The sequence below is a fragment of the Struthio camelus genome, chromosome 3 (genome assembly GCF_040807025.1).
Source record: "Struthio camelus isolate bStrCam1 chromosome 3, bStrCam1.hap1, whole genome shotgun sequence".
NCBI lineage: Eukaryota > Metazoa > Chordata > Aves > Struthioniformes > Struthionidae > Struthio > Struthio camelus.
This window is the reverse complement of record NC_090944.1, coordinates 42,329,004-42,344,253: the sequence shown is the minus strand read 5'-3', so window position 1 is coordinate 42,344,253 and position 15,250 is coordinate 42,329,004. Positions and strand designations below refer to the sequence as shown.

Below are 15,250 nucleotides of genomic sequence, written 5' to 3'. Positions count from 1 at the left end.
CGCATTTTATTCTAATCCATTTCCTTTGTGATATTTTGGTCCAGGTAATAAAAAATTTACAAAACTCCAAAAGAAGAAAATGAGCAAGCCTTAAACATTTTTGCCTGGTATATGTCCACACCACACAATTTTTAAATGCAGAGAAAAAAACAGTAAGCATGGTAAGTACTTTTCAAATCGTTTTTATTAACAACAACATGGATTCAACTTTGTCAAGAAGTTACAATTAACATTGTAATGTACTGGCTAATGCCATTGCAGTGTCAGTGGAAGCAGCCTTCATACTTTCTGAACCTGTTATGAAACTGGCTTTTAACATTCAAAGAAGTCTAAAATGCTTCCAATAGCAGATGATATTGGATATGTCTGGAATTGTCCTAAGTGTAGCTGAATGAATGGCCACATTTGCATCCAAATTAATGAACAGGAAAACATTACATGCTTCCACTGACGCTGCAGTGGACAATTCTGATTTCAAAAAACAATCAACCTTTTTAGACAGCGGCAGCACTTCGTGTGATGTTGTAATCCACTTGAATTAGGCTGATTAACACACTTGGAAAAAAAATGTGAAGCAGAAATATCTGGGACAAATTCTCTTCTGACCTGTATCTCATTCAAACCTAGTGAATCCAAAAGGATTGCATGACATATGAGTCAGGATAAAGTTGGCCCAGAGAGGCAAGTTCATTCCTGGTATAGGTGGGTTCAGTTCCGGTAAGGTTAGTGGAACTGAGCCTGATCATCCCAGTGAAGGCTGAACTTCACCCAACTGCGCAGTCAATTCATTGAAGTCAGTGAAGCCATCCAAGGATGAATTTAGCCTCAGGTGGTTAAACACTTTTTTCGGTCCTTTGCTCTTACATTTTCTTTTCCTGCTTTCGCCTCTTTTCTGATTGTTCTCCTTTTCTCTGTGCTTTTTAAAAAATGTCCCTTCTTCCCTTTTTACCTTAGTATTTTGTGCGTTATGTTTTATATAGTCAATGTGACATGGGTAAATTCAGCTAAATATTAAGTTTCCTCAGGAAATAACTGGAATATTACCATTTTCACTTTAAACAGATGCCCAACAAAATAAGGATTTGAACGTGAGCTCCCCATTCAAGCAATAGTCTTACTGCAGTCAGTAGAATTTTTGCTTGAGTAAGGAATGCAGGTCCTAATGTGGAGACACTACTGTACATCAGGTGTTCTACTATACATCAGCAATTCAGTATGATTTGACTTACCACAGAAGAGCAAGTGAATTTCTCATCACCATACTATAATGAGAGCAGTCACTTTAAGTAGGATTGTCTCAAAAAACATATACAACAACTGTGGGCACTGTGAATAAAAGTGTATGATCTTTGCAATCTTGAACCCTAGGCTAAAACACTATGTTCATATTTAAATAAAAAGTATAGATCATATAAGCCAGGAGCAAATACAAATTTTTCAACAAATAATCATCATCAAAACTATTCTTTTCAGTTTTCTCTTCAATCAGGTACAAGAAACATGCTGATCAGAAAACAGTTATTTGGGTAAGGCTTAATTCCTGAAGCTCTTACTTAGGTTCAATTCGCTCTTCAACAATCCTCCAAAGGATTGTAGATAAGAGCAAAATGTTGTCTTCTGTCCCTGCTCAGGAAAAATTCCTATTAGCTATCACGAGCTTGCATTTGTTAAGCAGCTCCATACAAGACTTGAAAAGCCAGACAGGTCCTTCTTTTGTGAAACCAATGAATGACTGACAGTCACGACACTGTAGTTAGAGAGCATGGAAACAGGAAACTCTTCGTGAGGAAACACGACCAAAGCTCGTAAAAAACCCAAACAAACAATTCTTCCTCTCCAGAATTTCATATATGCACTATTCTTTCTATTTGCTAGCAATATAACGTTAACAAATTCCTATATGATAAGACTTGCAGCTACAAAAATAATGATAAGCGTAAAAGAAAAAAATTAGGATTTTAAATCATAACTTGAAAAGATACGATCTTCTGGTTTTTGTAAAGACATTAACATTTTCATACATAATTTATAGAATTCCTTCTTTTTTTTTTTTTTGTGCACAAAATTGTATTAAATAAATTAACTTAAAATTAGAAGGACTCAAGCATGTCATTTAAGGCAAAAATACCAAGTTCAGTGAGATAAATTATCAGCAAAACCCAAGGCCCTGCTTCTGGTAAAGTCAGAGCCAATACTAACTTCTCCCATTGACTCCTTCCAGGCTCAATGGGGGTGTAACGATCCACTCATGCAGATGAAGGTAGAAGGCCGGAGTCCAATTCACGATGCCTTTATTTTTCTACCTAATGAGAGGGGGAAGGTGAGTTCCATTAGTGACACATAGGTACCATGCGCCTCATCTCTTGCTCCTTCACTGAGCCTAAATGCAGGTTTATGCTTAGGCCAGCAGGAGGCTTCATATAAGAGGAAAGAAAGGCACCAAAAACTGTTAGGAAAAAGAAAAAGAAGCCCCAAAACTTTTAAGTTTTTAAGTTTTGTATAATACTTTAAATATACCGATTTGTCTGGATAAAGGGCAGGAGTTCAGCTAAGTTAGTAGTTAAATGAACTGAGATGTGGAAAAAAAAAACCCTGTTTAACCACACAAAATGACTTGTCATCAGGCTTTTTAGCATGATCAGCTTGCACATTAAAGAAAACAGCACAGGCTGAATGTGGTAAATTATATGGCAAATTAGTGGTGAGGAAATTGTGCTTTAAGGTGTCTTTCAGAATTTAACAGCTGCGCTTTGCTCTGGCGTCAGCTGCGGAGCGCAGCGTACCATCCATGGCCCCCCGTAACCGCACGCAATACACACTCCGCAGTTTGCATGTACTTTCACATAATAAGGTTATCGTGTAACATCGAATACAGGAATACTTCTGTAAAAGAGATATGGAAGCAGAAATTACAATGGTTTCATAGTAAACAGATCAAGTCCTTCACAATACAATCTACAGCATTTAGCCATGATTTAAGACTAGAGTGACGTTTTTGATGTATACTGTGAGTTCCCAGCAGGTGTGGGCCTTGAGGAAACACTGCCCTGAGTGAGCTGGCACTGGCACCCCCCTACATTCGGCGCTCCTGTCGCTAGAGGGAAGCTGAGCCCAAGTCAGGTTGTCTGCAACAAGCCTGCAGTGCAGGTAGGGTATGAATCTGGGGGGAGAAACCAAACAGGAATCGTGTACAGTTGGGAAGAGCTAAAGCCTTTTTCGGCTCCCCAGGGGCTCTTCGAGCAGTGAAGCCTTGCTGGGGACGAGCAGGTAGGCACAGACACGGCTCCTGCATCTCAGCACAGGGGAAACGTAGGTAGCGTAAGAAAGAAAGAGGATGTATGAAGCAGCAATGCTCAGTCTAGTGTAGGCTTTGAATTTTAAAACTTGGGTATCAGGAGGAAGGAGTCTGAAGGTCCTTTCTTGGAAAGTTCATCAGAAATGACTACAGTTGGGATAGTGTTGCACTATAAGAGTGTGAACTCTTTTCCTCTCTCCTCCTCCTCTTTTATTAAAAAAAAAAAAAAAATTGCCTTCAGTTTGTTCAGTTAGGATGTTTTTCCCTATCACTACTTCCATTTCCAAATGCCTACACGGCCTTTTTGGAAATAGCACTTGGTGTCTGTGACTGACAGGCTGGAATTTAAAAGATCTTTTCCATCTTTACCTCCCTTCTTTTATTTTCTGGGATCATTTCTCTTCCTGCTCATTGAAATCCATACTCTTTCCTTTTTTTTTTTTTTCTGTTAATTCATTGATTGTGTTGTCTTTCTCTCTTCTCTGCCCTATCCTCTTTTCCATTACTGCATTTCAGAGGAATTGCATTGCAGTTCCTCATTTTCCCTCCTTTCTCAGATTTACAAAGTGCTATCATGGTAACAGGTTGTGGCAACGAGGAAAACTGCCAACATCTCCACAGAAGGAAATATTGCTTCTACGTCAAAGGCAGTGCCTGCTCCTCTCCCTGACACGCTGCTGCCTAAATATTTCAGATGCACACGAGGGCTCCTCAATAAGACTGGAAGAAGGAGAGGTTCCCCTGAATTTCTAGTGCAATTGCCCAAATTACCCACTTCTGAGGCCAGCCCCCATCTTTAGATTATGAACTTTTCGTTGCAAAAGAACGCTCTCATTTTAAAGAACAACCTGAAAGTAGTGTGTCAAGTACTTCTGCCACAACACTAAATCACCAAAAATTAGACAGATATTAACATTCTGTTTTTTTCAGAGTTAAAATAACTGATTACTGATGAACTAATGTGTATATCTTGCAACTGGCAGCCATTTCTAATCCCATATTACTGGTTTCCTTGGTACCTTGCTAGCAGCTGTAGATAATTCTTTTTGTTGTAAACATAAACTATCATCTAAATCAGGACATATATATATATATATATATATGTATTTTAATTAGTTCAGAAGCAAAGTGCTTTAAAACTTAGGATTTTTACTTCTGCCCTGTGGAAACGGCACTAGGTCTAAATGCTCAGACTTTTGCTTTTTGATACATCCTGCAGCATTAGCTTTGTTGATAACTCATTATTTAAACCTACTGTACTACATGAAAGGCTGCTGTACTGTAGGTATAAATTTGAATTTTAGCCATCGCTTAAACATGCATTTTCATGCAACTAGAAGATATGGGCTCATTCAACTGCCTTTCAGACTGATCCTGATTTCTGTGACTTTATCTTATTAAAAAGGCTTTCAAAATAGTTCATGCTATGATATGTATGACTAGAGGAATTTCCCAGCCAACGAAGAAAGCCCACAAACTGTTATTTGAGTTTGACATGGAGCAGACTGAGTGCTTCTGTACCGTCCCCTGGCTTGCAAATGCTTTGAGATGATCTTGATATTCCAGTCCTTAGAGAGTCAGTAGAGAGAGTTGTTTCCACTAACGGGCGAGAGATGGCTTCAGTAGTCTCTGTTCCTGCCTCTGTTTCCAACTCTTCGTCAGTTATAAATAATTTTGACTCCCTCCATTTGGAGTATATGTCTTGGCTACCTCTCGAACCGCTGGAGTCACTACCAGCAATCTGTACATTCAGTTCTTCTGTGGACTGTATAAGGTTTTGTACAGACAGAGATTTCCCTAAATCCATTTGCACCACAGGTTTAACTGAGAGCAAAGGTTCTCCCTCTGTATCGAAACTTTTTCGCCATGTGAGATCCTTTGCTGCACCGGGCTGTGCAACTTGTCCGTTATCCTTTGACGCAACAAGGCAAGCGGTGACATCAGAAATATTTTCCTGTGTGGTTACAGGAATTATATGAACGGGTTCAGGCCTATTGATATGCTTCACTGATGAGAAAGGTGGTATCTGTAATGTTGTGGGAGTTGCTGGCTTAGATGCCTGGTTTATTTGGTTTGATGCATTACTAACTGTTGTAGGTCCATCATTTGGCACTTGCGTCGCTTGACTATGCATAGCTGGACTAAAAGCATAGTAAGCCTGAGTGCTAAATTCATTTGGTGTCAGTATAAGCTGTAGGCCACGAGGCAGATTGGCACTAGCTGATCTGGATACACATCCACTAATTTGTGCAGAATTAGACAAATCTTTGCTGTCTGCTGGACTTTGATAATCAGAAGTCTGCTCACAGTCAAAAGCTGGCATTTGAAGTGAAGCCAAAGCGAGCGCTGACGCAGATCCTTTTCGTAAAACTTGTTGATAAATATCTAACAGACAGTCCAGTTTTGACTCAATGGATTGTACCTACAGGTGGAGAGGAAAAGGTTAACATTAATGCAAAATATTAATTTAAAATATTTGGAACCCAAGCAAAGAGAAAATGTAACTGCTGAAGAGAAAAAAAGCTAGGCACTTAATCAGATAATTCTTTTTCTATAAATGGAAGCTAACGACTCTTGAAAAATAACGTTTTGAAAGCCTTGAAGCTATAGATTTTTCAAGCTAAAACGGAGGGAAAATTTAGTAACTTGTAATTTTTCCTTTCTTACATTTCTGTACCTAAAACACAGTTAAGGTAAAACAATTTGTATATGTTTTATTTCAGCATATAAATGGTGCAGATATTAAAAAAAAAAAAAAAAAGTTTGCCTGTTCAACATTTGAAACTGTCAGCAAAATGCACAAAAAATATAAGCAGCAGAACAAGACAAAAGGTAATTACCTGCTTCTCCACCTTGACTACACGCCCTAACATACTAAGGTCATCGGCGGTCTCATTCTCTGCAGTATTCTTTTCTCTGCTTCTTTTATCTGCTGTGATTTGTCCTTTTCCAAGAATTTGGTCGACACTGTAAGAGAACTATAGCCTGTTATGATTTCTGAAAACTGCGGTACTATGAAAGTGTTCACTACGTATATATACTTTAGAAATTATAATCATAGTACATCAGAACTACATCAGAAGAGCACCTGAGGAAGAGTATAAACTTAATTTTATTAAAAAATTATGAAAAACGCGGAGTGATATTTGAGCATTTGGAGATTATCAAGCAGGAAATTATTTGAAAATAAGGTTATATCCGCTCATACGAGTGAACTGTGTTAAACAGATAAATGAGGTAATAAATCCAAATTTGTGGGGAACTCTTCAATCAAAAACTAGTAAGTTTGAGCCTGAAAACACTGCTGGTTGCATTCGTTACAGTTCCAATAGGCAATTGTGATCAAGTGTTTAGAGGATTTAGCTAACTTAGATTCCCTGCCTCTAGAGAAACATTTAAAAACATACAGCTAGTATGGCAGTTTATTTAACAAGTCATCCTGAGATAGTGCAAAGTCCCTCTGGGTTTGGAAGCCTGGTTGTTCCTATTTGGGGTCCCTACTTTCGTCCCGCTCATGTCCCGGCTCGGCCACCTGTAGGCACCAGTCCTCAGCAGCCACCAAGGTCTCCTGGGCTCTGGGCTCAGGGCTGTGCTGCGGCCAGGCTGCGTCCATGGGTGCAGGCTGGCCCCATGCTTTCCGTTGAAAGGAAGATTAGGCATTTAGGACCATCACACGCTGACTAAACCCTCAGTCTGGACAGTCACTGGAGAAGACACCAGGCATGTTGCAGGGAGTTGCCAGGTCTTGGTGCAGACACAGCATCTGCTGACTGAACACAAAGACCTGGCATAATGGAATAATATCAAAGTGGCGCATTTCAAACTAATGGCATGAACCAAGAAAGAGAATTTAAGAAAAAGCTTTAAAGAGGGGTTTTTTTCCATCCCGTGTTTCCCATGGATCTTCTCATCTGTTTCCTTGTAGAGCGGAAGAATTTTAAAAATATTTTTCATCTCTAAAAGTAGGTGAGACATTCAGCATCCAGACAGTATTGATAAAGGGCAGAGTGGGAGAAGCAGGGGAAATGCAGGGTTTGTTCCAGCACCTCTGAAATTTTCCCAAGGTCCCAACCACAGCTCACAGACAGCATTTTTATACATTGGCACTGATCCGGGGCCAGAACTGAGCCACTGTCTGGCAAAGCCACGGCTAGATTTACCGAGGGCAGGCGAGGTGGCCTCTCCGTTAGCTGATGTTGGGGGGAACAGACACGTCCATTGTCAATGTTGACCTCAGCCTTTTGGCAACCTTCCTGGCTAAATTCCTTGTTTATGAATGAATTTCATAGATAAAGGATTACTTTTTCTATAGTCTATGTTCAGACTTTTGTTTTCTGGGGACAACTTAGATGCATGTTTTTTTGCTTGTTTTCACCCACAATTTAATTTCTGGCTCAGCTGAAAGCGAGGCTTGGTTGAAGCATGGATAGGAATTTGTACCCAAATATAACACAGAAACGTTAAATGTTACCAATATTCATCATGCAGTGAATGACATAACAGGATGCTTATGCAGAGCAGACCAAAGATGATTCTTTCCTTACCGTGACTGAAGGCTTTTAATCCTGCATAACATATCTAGGTGACCTGCTGAGTACTGTTCAATGACATCTTTGACGTCATATGGGCGAAGTGTTTCCTTAAACTTTCTCTTTGCAACGTGAAATTTCATAATTCTGCAGGGAAAAAGCATTTCCCAGATTAATCTTCAAAACAGGTGCCAAACAATGCAATAGATTCAAACGTCAAAATAGCGACTGCTTTTTGATCAAAATTAAAATATCTTTTAACATCAAAGATGTTTTCTTCAGAAGAGGAATAACTTATACAAGTGAAATAGTCCTTTTACAAATTTTTTTCTTTTTTTTTTTACGTACAAATGCATTGCAGCTATCCCTTTGGACTGTTATGTAAGAGAGAGCAAATAACATGATTTTGAGAACGCGGAGCATGTTTAATTTATCACTATATGCCTGTCTTGCTTTTTCACGTTCAGTGCCTGATTGGAAAGGTCCTGACGTACGTAACTAACTAAAGCCTGTGATTAGCCCCCCTGAGTCAGACTATCCTTTAAGTTACCTCTGTGCTTAAGCTACTTTCTAAACCGAAACATTCGTATCACATGCTTTCTCATGTTATTCTCAAGCTTGGAATCAATGCACCCTTTCTTTGTTGCTGATTTGCTTCCTCGGAAAGCTGTGTTTTTGGTTAGTAAATGCCCCTCGTATTTTGTATTTCTGGTTTTCTAGTTCTGAATTACTACAGTGATAAAGCCTAATAGGTTATTTACAGACCTGCCCATAAAGATAAATGTATGTATATGAAAAAAAGTAGTTTTATTATTTTAAGGAAACTTTGTTTTGTCTCTAGTTAATAGTTTTGCATGCAGTGTATATCCCTTGATTCTGTTTCCAGCAATCAAAATCAAAATCAAAATCCCTATACTTTAAAAAGGCAGGTAGATCCGTCTAGCAAATTGATTACGTGCACATAAATAATATTATTCTTTTTCTGGTACTCATTTTAAGCTCTTCACTTTCCATTTTGTAGAATTCCCAATTCATTTTTCATCAATTTTTATTTGTTAATTAACATTCAGGCCTATATTTTCTTTTTAATTTATTTATTTTGCCGATTTAAGATCAAACTTTGCAATCTAAAGAGAAGTTTTCATGTGTGTCCCATATTGAGTGTGTCAATGAGAATGACTGTTTAATTAGAATTGGTGATTTTTTTGTCTTGAATTTTACTGCAAAATAGTAGGAACGATATTATAGTAAATATCCAAAATTGATGAATGGCGTATGTTTTTTATGTGAGACTTGTACAAGTTTTCTGTGACGTTTATGTGGAAATGTGATGTCCAGCGAGAAGCTTTTTTTTTTTTTAGAATTTAAAGCTTGATATTAAATCACAAATTGGAAGTGACAGAGGTCACAGATTTTGAAGGCAAATGACAGTGACCAGATTTTCAAAGTCAGACAGTAACAGCTGCGATTCTCCTTGGTTTAAGTGAGAAGTAGGGAAGGTTCAGCGCTTTGAGAGAGCAGGTACGGGGGCCATTCTTGATTGTGTTACAGAGATTATGAACACCCATCAGGCACAAATTGCTAACATCTGCTATCTATTGTAGTTAAAAAAAGCAGAGATATAAATTGCTAGTCTGTTCCAAATGCCAGTATTTCATGCTAATATTTCCATCTATGCAGTGTTTATTATACTATGCATTTTGCAGCTGTAAGACAATGCATGAAAATAAAAAACCCAGAACATGGTTCTCACTCTATGATAAAGGTAGCTTAGCAGTGTTTCAGCGGAATGTCAGGAAAACCATACTTTGTATAGTTGGGACATTATGATAATAGTTATGTAGAGTCAGATTAATAGTGTATACTGATCCTCTAGTAGAGTTCTGTATTGCATACAAATGTTCTTCCAAATAGTAACAGCCTTTTGCCAGGGTATTTAGGTTGTTAACTTGTCTCATTCTGTCAACTTCCAGCGTAAAATGCAAATGCTTGTCACTGGCATAGAGCTTGAAATACGACTTTGAATATAGAAATAAAAATGGAAAAAGCCTGTTAGGAATAGTCCATCACCTTGACAGTTCAGGACCTATCTCCATGAAGTTTTAAATACGCCAAATGATAGACTTTCCTCTTCTCCTTTGTGAGACAGTTCTACAGACTAACAGCTTTCGGTGTCTTCTGTAATCCAAAGGCCTCTGAGGCTGGGATATGGATTTTTTTTTCTTTTAGCTGTCACTAGCAATGATGCCAAGATGTTCTGTTTGTAATAGTCTGGTAGCACAGACAGTCTCCTGGGAACCTAGTTCTTTATAGTCAGGTTATGAAGAATAAATGAATGTAGTTGACATACAAGAAAGTATTGTTGCTTAATTATTGTTTTCTCTATTTTGGTGGTCACAATTTTTTATTCCATGCTCTTGATAAAGTAACAACATGAAACTCAATTAGAAAAGGGGAGCTAGAGCATGAGTAGCGTAAATGAATTTCCCACAGCCAGGTGCTTTTGAAAGAGATGAGACACAAACCTTACTTTTATCATAAGCTTATCAGCCATATGAACTTCTTAATCAGCATGCACAAAAATCTTTCTTGTTGTTCTGCAGCTTTATAACAGGGTTTTGATTGTCCGGGTAGTTTGTTCGTAACGCTGTTCAGAAGACAAGCACAGGGCTGAAAGTGGCCTGGCTATATCAGTGAGGTGTAACTGCACTCCTTCTGTGTCACGGATTAGCTCATATGATCCCATCGTAATTAACTTCAGTGGGGTTTGGAACAGACCCTTGTTGCTTACCTCTTTTTGCTTCAGATGTAAAAAGTTAATGTAAAACTGTGCAAAAACGAAGAATTAAAAAAGACTAACATTATAAAAGCCTGTAAGTTACCTGAAAACACCAGAACTGAATTCTTTCGGTGATGGAGCCTAGTAACTGCTGTGTAGATAATAAATTTTGTTTATTCTTCATAGTTACTTACTTTCAAACGCTCAGTCTTCTTTCTGTATCTTGAAATATCTATGTAATTGAGCTTAATAGGTCTGAACACCCATCATGAAAGATTATGACAACTATGTAGAGAATATTCAGAAAATGAGCACCAAGGTATTCCTGTCCCGTGTATCCGAAATACTAGTTCTTAACACCAAGATTAAGTGTACAGCGCACAAAATACAGCCTGGCATGTCTTTCCTACTTATACCACAAGGGGGCAAAAAAGACTCATCATAAACTAAACTGAGTCACCACTAGCAATACCTACCTGCTAGTGCTGACCACACAGAAAAACGTAAAGTATAAACTAACCGAAAAGAACAAAACTGTTTAGTCCCCAAGATTTTTTAAAACAATATTTATAGTCTTATATCGCTGTATGCCATGTATCAGGATCATGTTTAATAACTCAAATATAATGTGATAGAAGATATACTGTGTTCTACACGTACCCACGTCTCAAGTGTAAAGCAATTTTCTAGTACCAATTAGCTATAAATAGTAGTCTGCGTCCAGAGGAGGGCAGAAGCAAATTATTTTGTACTGAATTAAGTATCATATCCAACAGTGTCATATCAAAGGGCTTCATGTGTTGTTTCCCCACAGCTAGAGGAGGTACCCACAGCTGGTTTGCTCACTTACTGTGCCGGGAGGGCAGGAGAAGGAGCTACTATGCAGTGCTGTAGTAGCCAAAGACACATCAAATAATAGCCTTGCCTAAACACTAAAGACCATCTGGGTGGGAAATGCCCAATTTTAGTGTGATTTAAAACAAACAGAGGATTCTGAGACAGCACTGTAGAACAAATTCATACCGGCTGATAAAAGAAAAATACATTTTATAGCATAGCAGAAACAGATTTCAAAGAAAACGAAGCTGGACATAAATAGTAAATTATATCTTCCTTTTTTGGCTATTAAATATGTATGACTATATTACTGCATAACTTATCGGCTCAGGAATTCTGGGGTTTCATTATATTTAGCTACATTATTATTATTTCTTATTAACAACAAATGAAAATACATCTACGCAATCACTAGAGTTAAAGATAGAAAAGGCTTCTTAGGTCAGCAAGTTCATCTTGCTGCCATTGCAGTTATTCCCTGTTGCATATTTACTTATGCTTCTCAAATCTAATTTTATATTCCATAAGTAATGAAATAATTCCATCATTTCCATTGTGGTGAATATTACAGAATTTAGTGCTTCTTGCTATCAAAAATGATCAGAGATAATATGTGAAAACAAGGTACCCTTCTTTTTAGTCTCTTTTATATACCTTCATAATTGCAAACTAACAGAGAGAGCTGAAGAATGCGATGTTTTTTGTTAGTCTTCAGGAACTCTGACTGCAGGATATTAAGAGCTTTTTGTTCATAACAAGACCAGGGCCAGCTGGCTAGTACTGCAAAAGCTGCTGACCCAAAGGCTCAATATACAATAAGCTTTTGGAATATTTGTTGTATGTTTTCTGCTCTTGCTACACTGCTAGCAAGAGCTTTGTGAACAGCTCTTTGATACCAACCTGAGTTAGTATCAAACAATAACTGGACTGTTCTGCTGCAGCAGTGGTTGGGAGCTTGACTCTTGGCAAGTACCAATATATTAAGAAAATTGCAATGATTTGCAGGAAAGGGCTATTTTCTCCATTTCTCCTTCTGATCATTTCAGAATGAAAGCTTAGGGGTTTGTTTGTTTAAAATCAAAAAGCTGTTTTGAACATAAAGGTTCAGGAAAAATTTAAGGAAAAATTTAAGTAAATAAAGTCAAAACTGAAGTCCCTCACTGAAATTACAGAAATGAAACACTGCAACTAACCCGATGTTCGTCTTGTGCTATGTCCAGGCTGTCCAGCCTGAGAGAAATGGGCCTACGCTCTAGCTTCTTTCAGAGAAAAATAGTTCTTTCTGATGCCAAAACTGTGAGAGGTCTTGCCTCTGTAAGCCACAGGCATGGATTAATTTTGCTAATTTTATTTTTCCCCCCAAGCAGAAGGAAGATTTGTATCGTTGTAAAACAGTTGGGACTCCATTCTGAGCAGGAAAAAAATAATTAGTTTCCCGTAGTGCAGTTTTCAAGGTGATGTAGCCAGAATGGATTCAACCGTGTGTGCTTTTCACATGTTTTGGGTCTCTTGAATGGTGACTCTTGAAGCTGTTCATGTACCTTCTGTCTCCAACTCCTCCTGTACATCAGCATGCAAGGAAGAGCAGCCTCAACCATCCCCCAATTCCTTTGCAATTCAAAGTCCTTGCTAAAAACAAACTTCAAAACAAGGGACAGAGGACACAGTTTCCATACAGACAGATGTTATCATCTTGAAAATCTACAGTTACTATATACTGTCCCAGATCCTTCTTCAGATGCTTGCATAGATCTCAGTGTGTAGTCAGGTAACAGACACCAAAGCAAGAGGAGTATCAGCTATCTCAGGAAACGAACTATCAGTCTCAAATCTGAGAGGTAAAGGTAGAGCTGTTAACAAAAGTTTGGGGGTTACTGCATATCACTACTTTACAGACCTCAAACAGAGGTATGTTTCTGAAGCACGTTGTGTATGCTGATTACAGTCTGGCGAAGCACACCATTGCATTTGGAGGCAGAGATGGGAGACGTTCACTGCTAATTGATAGCAAGTGGCGATGCAAAACTCATATTTCCAACCTCAGTGATGAAATGTATTGTTCTTTGGTAAGCCAGGCGCACAGAGAAAAAGTTGGAGGTAATCTAAAAAGTTGACTCTTATCGGTTCAGTAGTGCATATCTGAAACAAAGACTGTTGCAAAATTGATCTTATTAGAACATTTCTGTGGAGGACTCTGTGGAGGAAGTTTATCAATGAGGACCTTCAAATTCAGTGACTTTGCATTTGAGCTGATCATTACCAAGAAAGCCAGCAAGAGATTAAGGTGATACATTGAGTGATCTAGTAGTGCCTTTGAAAAGAGGCTCCATGAATTTAGTTAATATTAAAATGTCAGGTAGGAGGTCTCGAGGAACTTGGACAGTATTAGGAATGAGATGACTACTGGTGTCACTTGCCAATACAGTAGCAAGGTGACCTTGGAGCCAAGAGTCAACCGGTCTGTTTAAAATTGCAACATTACAGACAAGGATCTTTGGTATCAGAGCCAACAGGTTAGGCTGATGTTCCTAATTTGAGCATTTTCCATTTGAAGGAAGAGTTCTGCATTGTAGATGGGTGTCCAATGCGTAGAAGGATTTCTTTCACTTGTTGAAGCACTGTTGTGTTGACCAGAGATGGTTCTCAGCGGTGACATTTGAGTTGTCAGCTGCAATGGCTGCGCATATGGACCTAACATCTGACACGTCCCCTGGGCTCGTTTCCAGGCAGATTGGAAAGGTGGTTGGAATGGACATGGGCAAATGATCCGTCAAGCTGTCCTGCCTAGTAGAAAACTTTAGAAACAGCCTCACTATCTGACTTCATTAACAATCAGTGGAAAAAGGGGAAGGAAATACAAGTAGCCTGTAGTCATCACCGTATGCAATTATTTGATAACGAGCTACAGTTTGTTCTTCCTATTGTGCTGAGAGAACTAACGCAAGAGTCTCCCTTCAGGAAAACCTCATATTTCCCACAGATTTCAGCTGAAATCCCTTGCGGTCGCTGCTTGTTTGCCTGCTTAAGAGAGGTGCTAGGTCAGCGATGCAACTGCGATATATAGCCGGTGGAATGGCACCCAGTAATAACATCAAGCTTGCTGTCAGCAGGGAGGGAGTGACAGAGGTCTCTTTGCTTGTTGATTTACACTTTTACTGTGGGAATTTTGCCTGTCAAGATTTGCACTTCAAAATATTCAGGAAGGTAGGAGCCTTGGCAGTCTCTGCAGAGTGAATGCTAAGTTTAAGCTTTCGATACAGGTTAATTTCATAAGTTTCAATGCAGTTTGCTACTCTCTTGAAAGAGAGGGAAACTATTAGCTTTAAATTATTGGGGTTCTATTTAGTTCAGTGGATAGCGGTAGGTAAGGCTTTACACAACCAGAAGAACAGAACTATTCTGCAGAAGAAAGTTGCATCATATTAGAAGTCATACGACAGTGTCAGGAACATGGAAATGAAATACAAATGTAAACTTACTAAATAATAGGAAATAACTTTTCCAGGAAAGGTGATATGCATGTGGTAAAACTACATCAAAACGCAGTACAGTATTTTTGGATTATAGGACATATACTGGAAATCAGGATTCATTATTCTCTTTCTCTTGAGTCAAATAATATGGCAATTTTTATGGCACTGAAAGTTGACAACAGAATTGTTAAAAATTTCAATTCTTAATAAAAATACTGAGGGAAAGGAAGGATAAACAAACTATAATAGCAAACCCACTAGTGATGTAACAAATATAGCCATATAAGAAGTTCAAATAATCACCATGTTATTAATTTATATGTAATTAGTTAACATG

General features: G+C 38.4%; 1 protein-coding gene across 2 annotated transcripts in view; it reads right to left on the bottom strand.

The window, feature by feature from the left end:
• Positions 1-166: 166 nt before the first annotated feature.
• The window catches only part of KCNQ5 (potassium voltage-gated channel subfamily Q member 5), a 304,972-nt gene continuing 289,888 nt past the window's right edge, over positions 167-15,250 (bottom strand). For both annotated transcript variants that reach the window (XM_068937551.1, XM_068937552.1), the window contains exons 12-14: positions 7,840-7,971; positions 6,136-6,262; positions 167-5,717 (exon numbers count right to left, since the gene is read on the bottom strand). In XM_068937551.1, coding sequence (XP_068793652.1) covers positions 4,776-5,717; positions 6,136-6,262; positions 7,840-7,971 — 1,201 coding nt within the window. In that variant the 3' untranslated portion in view covers positions 167-4,775. The remainder of the gene's footprint in view (positions 5,718-6,135; positions 6,263-7,839; positions 7,972-15,250) is intronic.